Source organism: Buceros rhinoceros, unplaced genomic scaffold (genome assembly GCF_000710305.1).
Source record: "Buceros rhinoceros silvestris isolate BGI_N320 unplaced genomic scaffold, ASM71030v1 scaffold18155, whole genome shotgun sequence".
NCBI lineage: Eukaryota > Metazoa > Chordata > Aves > Bucerotiformes > Bucerotidae > Buceros > Buceros rhinoceros.
The window spans coordinates 4854-15921 of record NW_010411334.1 but is presented as its reverse complement, the minus strand read 5'-3'; the positions used below and the strand labels follow the sequence as shown (position 1 = coordinate 15921).

At 39.0% G+C, this 11068-nt stretch overlaps 1 protein-coding gene across 2 annotated transcripts in view; it reads right to left on the bottom strand.

Annotated features, from left to right (window-relative positions):
* Positions 1 to 10801, bottom strand: part of MARCH7 (membrane-associated ring finger (C3HC4) 7, E3 ubiquitin protein ligase) — a 21269-nt gene extending 10468 nt beyond the window's left edge. The window contains exons 1-4 of one of the 2 annotated variants that reach the window (XM_010135987.1): positions 10574 to 10801; positions 5927 to 6085; positions 4000 to 4171; positions 1666 to 1833 (exon numbers count right to left, since the gene is read on the bottom strand). In XM_010135987.1, the coding sequence (XP_010134289.1) occupies positions 1666 to 1833; positions 4000 to 4171; positions 5927 to 6085; positions 10574 to 10801 (727 nt within the window). Of the gene's footprint in view, positions 1 to 1665; positions 1834 to 3999; positions 4172 to 4334; positions 4344 to 5926; positions 6086 to 10573 lie in introns of both variants that reach the window. The other variant, XM_010135988.1, reaches the window with a different exon arrangement.
* Positions 10802 to 11068: the final 267 nt, after the last annotated feature.

Genomic DNA, 11068 nt, shown 5'->3' with positions numbered 1-11068 from the left:
AGGGGCTGTGGGGACAGGACAAGGGCTGATGGTTCCACTGACAGAGGGAGGTTCAGACCAGAGAGAAGGAAGAAATTTTTCATACTGAGGGTGGTGAGCCCCTGGCCCAGGTTGCCCAGAGAGGTGGGAGCAGCCCCATCCCTGGCACCATCCCAGGTCAGGTTGTCTGGGGCTCTGAGCCCCCTGCTCTGGGTGCAGATGTCCCTGCTCCCTGCTGAGGGGTTAGACTGGATAAACTTTCAAGGTCCCTTCTAGCCCCAAACATTCCATGATTTTATAAGTATGTTTTCTGTAATTACTGTGCAAGCACGTCAACACACTGAGAAGAAATCTACTGCAGCTGAACTGTAGTTAACGCTACATGAAGCAGCTGAGGAGGCTAACATCAGCTAGTGTCCTTCCTCAAATGGCTAGATTCGGGGGACATAGTGGGGGAAGAGTGCAAAGGAGGAAGCAGCTGAAGCCTGCTAACCTCTTAAAAAGCGAAGCTTCTTCAGTATTTTAACTACTTAACAAGCATAGGTAGATTAAGGTTAAGAAGCAGAAGCTTTCTCTGTATATTCTGAAACTGAAGCCTCCCATTTCTAGTTTCAGTGGGGGCTTTTTTTGTTTGTTTAGGCTTTTTTTTTTTAAACAAAAAATATTTTAAAATGAATTGCAATCACCATTTATAGCTAAAGCTGTGGTCTGTGCATCTGGCAGATTCTAACTAAAGAAATATTTGCACAGATGCCAAGCACCTGCCATATGATTATACAGCAGGGAACACATTTTTATAGCATTTAACAGTAGCACTGCTGCTAGAAATGCAGCAGGGACAGCACAAAGCAAGGTTGTCCACCCATCAGTTTCTTCCATCAGGCTCTTCCAGGCCAACTCCAACTGTTCCCTCACTGAAGAAATGTAGAGTATGATGACATTAAAACATACTCTTCAGGAAAGGCAAAACTGCAGAATGAAATCTGAAACTAGTTGTATGTTTTCTGCTTATCTTCTGTACTTGTAAAAGCGGTCATCTCTCTTTTTTTTTTTTTTTTAAACTTCTGCATTATAAAACACCACTAATCCATCTGCAAAAGGTGGAAGACCAAGACTGATGACAAGCTTCCCCCTGGATACCTCTAAAAGGCCACACCACTCTGACTTGAAAGTGAAAATGACAGTGCAGAAGTCTGTACTAGTCCCAGCAGTTACCATGGAACAAACCTCCAACCTCATCTAAATCATGTGTTTCTTCATTTTTATTTTTGGTGGTCTAGCAGTTTTCCCCAGTAACCACTCAGGAAACCAAAACGAAAGAGATGATATAATATGGGCACCTTCATGGAAACCTTTTCCTCAGTCAAATTATTATGGCATTCCTCTTCCCATAGCTAAAGAGATCTTGAGATGAACAAGCGGCAGCTTACTGACTCTTCACACAGTTACAGTGGCAAACACCAATGCTATTTTCTTAGGGATGAACACATCTACAAGCTAGACCATTCATATACCCTTCTATGCCAACACACAGAAGCGGCCAACCAAATTTTATTTAAAAGGGTACCTTAAAATTAAACAGAATTTTTCTCTTTGTGCTTTGAACAAAATATTAAAAGAACACGTGAAGAAACTAACAGGCATGCAACCTATGGGTAGACAAGTTTTCAGGAGTATAATACATACATGGTGAAGATGAAAAGTCACTGTTTCTGTAGCTGTGATCCACCAAGTTATTAACAGACAGATTTGTTCTTCTTTCTAACTCTCTTCGCTCCCTCACCAGCTCAGTTCCAAGGGAGCCAAGCATCACTGATGAAGATCTAGGAATCCTACTGTACCTCCAAGAGGAATCTAGAAAGAAAAAGTAAATAACCCCCCTGTTTTTGTAATCATTTAGAAATCCATTAAAGCTAGTACTTACGCATGCATTCTGGTTACACCATATCAAAGGCAAGTTTAACACCACCACTAAGCTGACCGAGTAGCCATCTGCTAACATAAAGCAAAAAACACCACTCTGCTGATGCTGACACTTACTTAATCTTGCAGTGAGTTAGTTCTGAAAGCTAAACTGGAAAAAAGTAGTAATACTTTTGTGAGGAGTCAGACCCATTAGATCTGACTCATACAGGATAGGAGGAAGAGAAATGGCATCTTGCGTTCTAACAGTAGTTATTAAACAGCCTTGACAATATGGCAAAACAGCAGCTTGAGACTTGGTAAATGCTGCCATTCTAATGCTTCTTCTTAAATGCTCCTAAAATCAATTTTCCAGAAAGACAGCTGAAGCTTAAATGCAGCTTAGGCACAACTTTAAGGACAATGACTAACACTGTTCTTGAACCTACAGCAGAGTTGAACACTTCAGTTTAAAAAGGGATCTTGTTTTTTGCAAATAGCTCCAACAATCAAATAGGGAATTGTACATACTTCAGCCCTGAAGCTATGAACAAAACTCTTGTTTCAAAAAAGTGCTCTTCAATGGCTCTGAAAAATCCACCTCAATTTTGTTTCACTGCTAACTTAAAACCCAAATTGAAGCATTGTGCTGTTTTCTGCTGGGATTGAGTTAATTTTCTTCACAGTCGCTAGTATGGGGCTATGTTTCAGATTTGTGCTGAAAAGAGAGTTGATGATGCAGGGACATTTTTGTTACTGCTGACCAATGCTTACACAGGGTCAAGGCCTTTTCTGCCTCTCAAACCACCCCTCCAGAGAGCAGGCTGGAGATGAAGTAAAAGTTAGGAAGGGACACAGCCAGGACAGCTGACCCCAACTGACCAAAGCGTTATTCCGTACCACAACATCATATTCAGCATATAAAGCTGGGGGAAGAAGGGACATTTGGAGCGATGGCATTTGTCTTCCCAGGTAACTGTCACACATGATGAATCCCTGCTTTCCTGGAGATGACTGAACACCTGCCTGCTGATGGGAAGCAGTGAATGAATTCCTGTCTTGCTTTGCTTGTGTGCACAGCTTTTGCTTTACTTATTAAACTCTTTTCATCTCACTTTTTTCACTTTTCTAACTTTTACTGTTCTGATTCTCTCCCCCATTACACCAGGGGAGACTGAGTAAGCAGCTGCGTGGGGCTTAGTTGCTGGCTGGGGATAAACCATGACACAGTGTGATGACCAACCAAGCTAAAAATGACACCATCTTACACCATAATGAGACACGTTAATGGTGGTCATTTTATTAACAGGGAGTAAGAAAGCGTCAGGGATACTGGGTTTTGAGCAGGAATTTATAAACTTTTATTTGGATGGCTGTGGGGGTATAAAGGGGATACAAAAAGAACATTGATCCATATTCACAAGGATAATCTCAAGGGATCTAATGGTCTGTTTCAAAACACTCTAAAAATATTTTCACTGTAAGCTTTTGACTGTTACTTCCTGATATTTAGATTTTTGTTAACATACAGTTTAACTTACATATCTGTCCAAGAATCACATATTTACAGCTTCAGTGAAAATCTCAAGATTTTCCTGAAAGAACTCCTAATAGTGAATGTTTCTTTTTGCCTGGCCTATAGAACAAGTTTAGGTCCTGCTAAAAAAGGAACTCTTTCTTTCCTTACACCTAAAAACAGTGCTCAAACCAGCCATGACACTGTGTTCTTGGAACACAGAGCCAGAGTTAAAGATTTTCGTTCTGCCGTCTCTGGCACACGTAGGTTTACCAGCACAATTTGACTCATAAAATAATAGCAGCTGCACTCATTTTTTCCTCGAAACTGTAACCAATTAAGACATATTTGAGCCATGAAGTTCAGCTTTACTGCAAATGGGATAGGTACAAACAAGAATTTTTAAATGACGTTGAGTACAACCGAGTTTTCCAGTGACCATGTTAAGAGCATTCTCAGTACTTTGGACGCTGCTATCGGTTTGAACATACTCTCCTGTTAGGCTTTTAATATTGAAGAATAAAAAAAGCATAGCATTTCAAACCTGATCTTACTATTCAGACAATTTTCATGTAACTCAACTCTAGTAATCAACCTCTCACCTGAAAAGGCAGTCAACCCATCACTTCTCACAGAAGAGGTAGATGTACAAGATAGCTTAGGTCTCTTTGAATCACTATCTCGCTGCTGGCTATGCAGTCTTGAATATGCTCCCTGAGTTCTCTCAGACTCACCATAACACCCAGATGTAAAATGAGAGGAAGACGATGTAGACTGAAATAACATTAGAAAAAAAAAAATTACAGACAGTATTTCAGATGTCCTTACACTGAACAAAAGCGTACATAAAACGTACATAACGTAAGACCTGCAAAAATCGTAAAGAGTAACTTTAAGATAGAAAGCCTTTCGATTTAAAAAATAACGTAGGATTTACACTTGTGCTCTTGATCAGTAGTCCCAGGTTTACTCAAGACAATCCTACCAACAAAAGCCAGCTTCTATTACAATCAGCATTACCTTTCTTTTATACATAGATGTGGCTTAAGGGGGAAAAGACATTCCTGACTTACAAGATGCTGTAAAATTTATTACATATAGCTTTACCAATCTCCAAGGAAACACAATTTTGCTGTCCAGAAATGGCCAAAACTGATCGACTTCATTATTTTATTTAATAGTTTAACTAATCCAGCTTATTTTTTACCAATCTAAAATATACTTAGCTAAGGAGTCAGCTCTAGCCTCTAGTAAGCGGTTTAGACCAGACATATTTTGACTACGTTAAGCTCAAGCGCAAATGAAAGAGTTCAGAGTAAAGAATGGGTGCAAAACAATTTTTGCAGAATACACCACTGAAATAAAAGTTTTCAGAATCTAATACTAGGGGAAAAAAAGTGGGATACCCTATAAAGCTGTTAGTCTGACTACTTGCAGCTAAGGCATTCGTCTTCTATTTATTTTCTTGATATAAAAAACTTGAGCTCAATCAAAAAGCTCAATTGAGCTGTTTGTCCTCTCGGAAAGTATCTACAATGAAGATCCTTTAAGGATCAACTGAATTACAACAGATGTTATAGCTGTGTTTTATTTTTATTTTGCAATGTTATTTACTAAGCCTATGCCACTACTTTTTACTCTTTATGACTAAAAAGTAAGCATTTTTCTTATCCCATCATAAAAGACAGATGGGGAGACAGAGAAACTAACATCACAAACCAAGTATAAAGGTTAATTTCCTTCATGAATCATCTGTTCAACAAATAACTTACAAAATAATAAATGATTAAAAGCTAACTGAAAGTTTCACTGTCTTCTGCAATGTTCATTTGCATTAGAACTTGTCATCTTAATATTTCTACTGCAGTTGGAAGTGTTTTATTGTCACTCTACAGTGCTTAAGCACATCAAAGAAGCAAACTCCTTTGGCTTTGGAATTATGAAGGCACATTTGGAGCCTGATTGAGACAAGCTGTTCGGGCCTGGTCCTTTGTTCACAGTCAGCTGACAGTTCAGCCTCCATGTTCTCTCACAGCATGCTGTAAACAGCATGGTAAGCAAGCACAGCCAGACTATGAACTGCTTCTCCACAATTAAGTTTTCTAAATCAGGTCTCCAAAACCATGAACTGTGTGTTAACTCAAAGCTGGCACCATCCAAAATATACACCCCCTAGAAATACCTGATGGAACAAGTCAAGTGCAAACAATATTAATTTTGCCACCCATAGGACCAAAACATGTATGAGATTCTAATCACCCTTTCGTTTTTTCTTTTTAAATGGGTACTTGCAGGGCCACTCTCACTTCAAAGTTATTTCTTAACTATTAGTAAAACTAACATACATTACCATTTTCATCCTCTGAATAATTTCTTAACGTCATTATATTCTTGCTTCCCTCCATCTTGACTTAGTAAGACCTACTTATCTAGAAGCATCACAGCAAACTCCTGCTAGCAGCTTTTCAGATTGGGAAGGCTAAGGTAAAACCCTACATTTTTTAAGAATTACATATTAACAATTCTCACCAATCTGTTTCTGCTTCCCAAAAATCTTCCAGAATGTGGATGATCAAGTGTCCCTGAGTAGCGAGTTGGAGAAGATGTCGTAAGCTTCCAGGGAGTTTCATGGGTGTCTCTTTCTCCAATTCCCCAGTCTCTACCGGAACTATTCAATACACTGGATTCCTGAAGAACAACATGCTCATCATGTGCATCTTGTAACTCAAAATGAACTCAGTATCTGATCTGAACATTGAAAATACAGGGAAGTGGAGGCACTAAGAAATCTGGAAACCTTTCATGAGAAACCCTAAGGGATACTCAAGAAGCAATGAAACAGGCTTAAGTGAGAGCCATGGCAGTTACCAGCCCCTTTATCTGCCCTCTCACTCGACTGTGGACCGGAAGAAGTTGAAGTCTAAGGCTTTTGAGGCATTACCCCAACTTAAATATTCCAGCAACAGGGCAGAACTAAGGACCTCACTTTCACAGGTTAAGTAAAAAAACCCAACAAGTAGAAAAAGACATGTTCCACACCAGCAAAAGTGACATACAAAAACTGGCTTTTTGGCCAGTAAAGCAAGCTATCTGTCCTGCTTTGGTCATTAGTTCTAACACAGGAATGTTAGTGGATGCAAAAGTGGGGGGAAGAGAAGAAAAAACATGGTTTGGGCCTACTAACAGGTAAATATTTTTACATAAGGAGCATGATCTATCCTAGTAAAATAGAGGGGACAACAAATGTAAACTATGCCATCAAGTTATGACTCCTTAAAAAAAAACAACAAAACCCAACCATCCACGCTACTGCAAATCACACAGGATCTTCTCTAAGTCTTAACCATTTCCCTTTTACCATGGCATGCTTTTTATTTCTCTGCAGTCTATTCTAACAATCCATCGTTGTGTTATTGGTATGGGAAGGCTTGCCAATTAGTCATTATTAATCCAAATTACGCTACAGGCAAAAATAAATTTCCATTTTTCACTGCAAAATTGAGCCTTCTGTGTCTGTGAAGTTTCTTACAAATCACTAACGTTGAAGACCACCATAAGAGAGCAAACGGCACTGAGTACAAAACCACTGTGGGCTTAAGAAGTGAGGTAAATAGTTTTAGTAGCCCATTTCAGATGCAGCACAAAGAACTTTAATCCATCGTTTGATATGCATAAAAGTAAGACCGTTGGGCAAAACAGTCCTGCAAATAAGCATCCTCTGCTGCATTACCTCTGAACAAAGTGCTCAGATTACACAAAGTCTGATGTCTGCAGGACAATGACTCTAAACGTTCTTTTTTGTTTTCTCTTCCGAGGTACTCAGGAGCTCTAATCTTTACCCTGGCTAGACAGGAAAGTTTCTAATAATGAAACTGGGAACCACTTAACATACAAATCTATCTTTACCAGATTCTAAGGGATGAGGTTCTACACCACCAGTTTCACTCAATTTCAATTAATAGATGATAATTAAGAAAAGACATTGGAACTGAAATTTTTTCCCATATTTGTTGAAATTAGTAAAACAGAAATAACAGGATTCCAACCATTTTATTACAGCTAAGCAGAAATTGTAATTATTTGTCCGTCTTTGTTCTATGAACTATTAATACTACAATTACAGTAGCTTGTCACTCTTTCTCAAAAGTTACAGTATTAGGATTTTAAAAGCTGAAGAAATATTCAAGCTTCTCATTCTCACATGCAAAAATAAACCTGAAAATAAAGTATCAGCCAGTAAGTTTTCTCATATTTCAAAGTATCAGTAGGATTCATCAGTTTTCTGAATTGTTTCATATATGGATAATCTGCCCATGGGCACAAGACTACACAACTTCAAGATAAAAGAAAAGCTCTCTTAAAACATTCTTAATATGAGCCATACGTATAGACTTAACTGATCTTTAAATACTTGCCTTTCCTTCTTCTCCAGCTGTGAAGATTCTGAAGATCTGAGCATTTCATCTTATTTTAAGTGCTTGAATCACTACAGTGAAGACTTTAATCCAAGAACACCACACTCGCACTAGCACAGCACTGAAAGCCAGTTCATGGATGTACACCCTCTACCATCCTAACGCACAGACAGCTTTTGGCAGCTCTGGCACCTCTGCACTGTGCTCATTTCTTTGAAAGATGTCCCAAAAACAGAATAGGAAGAAAAAAAGTGAACATATTTGGTATCCAAAAAGTGGGTTTCAAAGAAAGTAGGCAAGATGTCAGGAAAGCTCAACCTAATTGCTCTATCTGAAACAAACAAACAAAAAAATTGTTTGCTTTCTTCCTTCAGTTCAGCTTAACACTATTTAACATTCCCTGTCACAACTTAAAAACTAAAAGCATTACACAAGGTATTCTATTTCTGGTGTCTATTTTCGGTAGCAGAAAAATGTCATCAGGAAAACATTCAAAACAATTTTATACTACATTTGACCCCATCACTCCATTATAAAAAAACCCAATAACAACAACGACCAAACTTCCACTTCATTTCTCGCAAAATGGTTAACAATGTTGTAACATAAAGCATAGGATATTTCTCCTCATACCAGTACACTAATTTGATTTTTGTATTATAAGTCAGCTAGGAACAACAGTATTGTCACATGCATCAGACTATTTAAAATTAACCTGCTTGTTATGCCTCCTCAGATGAGCAGAGCCTACTACCCAGACTGATCTCAAAAGTGTATGACATACAAGAAATCATACCTCTATGAAAAAAAAAAAGGGAAGGGGAAAGAGAACAAACCCACCTGACAGAAACCTTCCCTTTTTTTAAGCCCTCACCAAAGCCAAACACTCCCAAGTTTGACTGCACTGTCTCCAAACATTTTTGAGGTTTTTAGCTGTAGAAATGACTTCATATTAAAAAGGCAAGTCTCCAAGTTCTCTTTCCTCTATATATCCAAAGCACTACTGATAGTCATACATTTTTTTCTTCTAAATGGCAAATCTTTTAAATGATCTGGAACGGAAGCAGCTCGTAGTATTTTAAGGTGGGTTTCTGAATGGATTAAAAAAAGCGAAAAGGCATGTCCTTTCCATTCCTATCTAACTGGACTTATTTAAGACTTACTTGTTTCTTCTTGCTCCAGCCACTTGTAATCTTAACCTGCAAGTAACAATGGAATTTGCTCCTACCAGCTCTGTAAACACCAAAGGTTAGTTAGTAAAGAGATGGAGCTTACCTATGCTTTTATCACTAAGCGCTAGTCTTGCGTAACAAGCTCTCAGACTACCTTCTATGCATTGGAGGGGAAAGAAGGGATAGAGGTTATGTTCGACAAATTATTTTCCCCTTTATGGGAAGTGCTGTAAAGACCATTTCCTCAGATTAGAAGGACTTTGCTCGACAGGAAATAGTTAAAAGATAATGCACAGTGTAGTGAACACACTGCAGTCCATGTAATAAATAAAACGATGTACATACTCTTGTGTTATCCCTTCTTAACAGCAGTAACACACCTAACTTTACAGTACCAGTTCAGGTCAAGACTCATCTTCTGATCAATAGCTTTCAGTGACAGGTAGACCATGTGGGCCCATATACCCCTACAAAGGAGTAAGACTATCAGATTTGGTTTTGCTGAGCAGCCAGCCAGCAAAAAACGTGCAGGATTCCAAAAAGGAAAAATGACTGAAGACTGCTCTTAGACACCCCCTACAGCGCATATACTAACGAACACAGGCACGCTAGATATGGCACAATATAACGCATATAGATGTAACTGTGCTAAAAATAATTGACACTCCATTACTCGTAAAACTGTTTCTGGAGAAGGCATTATGTAATACAATGTCCCAGACAGCTTAACAGCAGGGACCAAACTCATAACCATTTTATCAAAAAATAGGAACATTTAATCACAGAGTTAAGTTTCTGCAGTTTCCAAGACCAAGATGAGCTTACACTTCTAGGCCCAAACTTGAGGTAAGAACTGCTGATGGGAGCAGAAATGAAGTATAAGAGAATTGAACAGAACAGCCATCTGTTGTTTCCAAGTGCCCACAATAAGTTCTCAAGGAGTTTCATCTCTGTTTTCCATAATAGCACCTGCAGAGCGGGACTTCTTACTCGAGTGGGGTTAGTGTGATATGCTGCACGTGGAACAGCAAGCGCCGCTACCCCAGTCCTGTCCAAGGCAGTCAAAGCCGGGTCACATTAACACACTCACATGAGCCAACAACGCAGGTACTGCAGCGCAGTACAGCTACTGTCACCTCAGAACCACAATGCAGTTCTGTCCTTTTAGCACCATCTATACAAGAAGCGTAACGCCCTATACACATCAAAACTCAAACAAAATCCTCACCTCCCTTCAACAGAAAACTCCATTTACCCAGGTTTAAGACTGCCGCGACTAGTGCCAAAACCGCTCCATAGTATCAGGATGCCCTTCACTCACCAAACAGCCGATCTGCCAAGATGCAGCTACAAACAAAAGCAGGAAAAGATGGCCACCCTAGAACTATCAGTTCAGACTGCCGAATACAGTCACTGGCCTGGCTATTAAATCCTCACATTTTAGAATTAATCCTGGGGTTTGTTCACAAATGCAAGGTCTTTTCCTTATATTTCCCTTTTTTCTTTTTGTCTGTGTTTTAGGATTTTTCTGGGTGAAAAACAGACATTAAATTCATTTATACTTTACAGAAAGAGACAAAACACTTTACCTGGTATCCAGATTCTAATCTACGTGAAGATTCTCTTGCACTATATGCACCAGCTAAACTGTTTCCCGTCAATGTTCTAGTTCCTAGTGAAGAGCTGGACGCCTGAACAGATATCCTTCGAGGAATCCTTGAGGGTTTTGACTCCATTCTCTGCACCCTGGATAAGGACACACTGATTATTTTTTTTTTTAGAAGCAGGGACCTACGTGCAAAACATGGACAAGTCATTCCGAGTGTATCATAAATATGACTCACACATACAAATATTTACACAACACTTTTGTCTGGCTGTGCATCAGTAAGATGGGGAAATGAGTTCTCACCCTAGTTGTTGTAACTTCTTTACATCTCCTCCCATTCCATGTTAGAAAACTAGAAACTCAGCCTCTTTTGCTATTATACTAAAGTACATTATTGCTATTATAATACAGGTGGGACTCCTTTAAGAACCCTGCAGCACTTGTATTAACACAAATGAGCCAGAAGTGAGGGAAA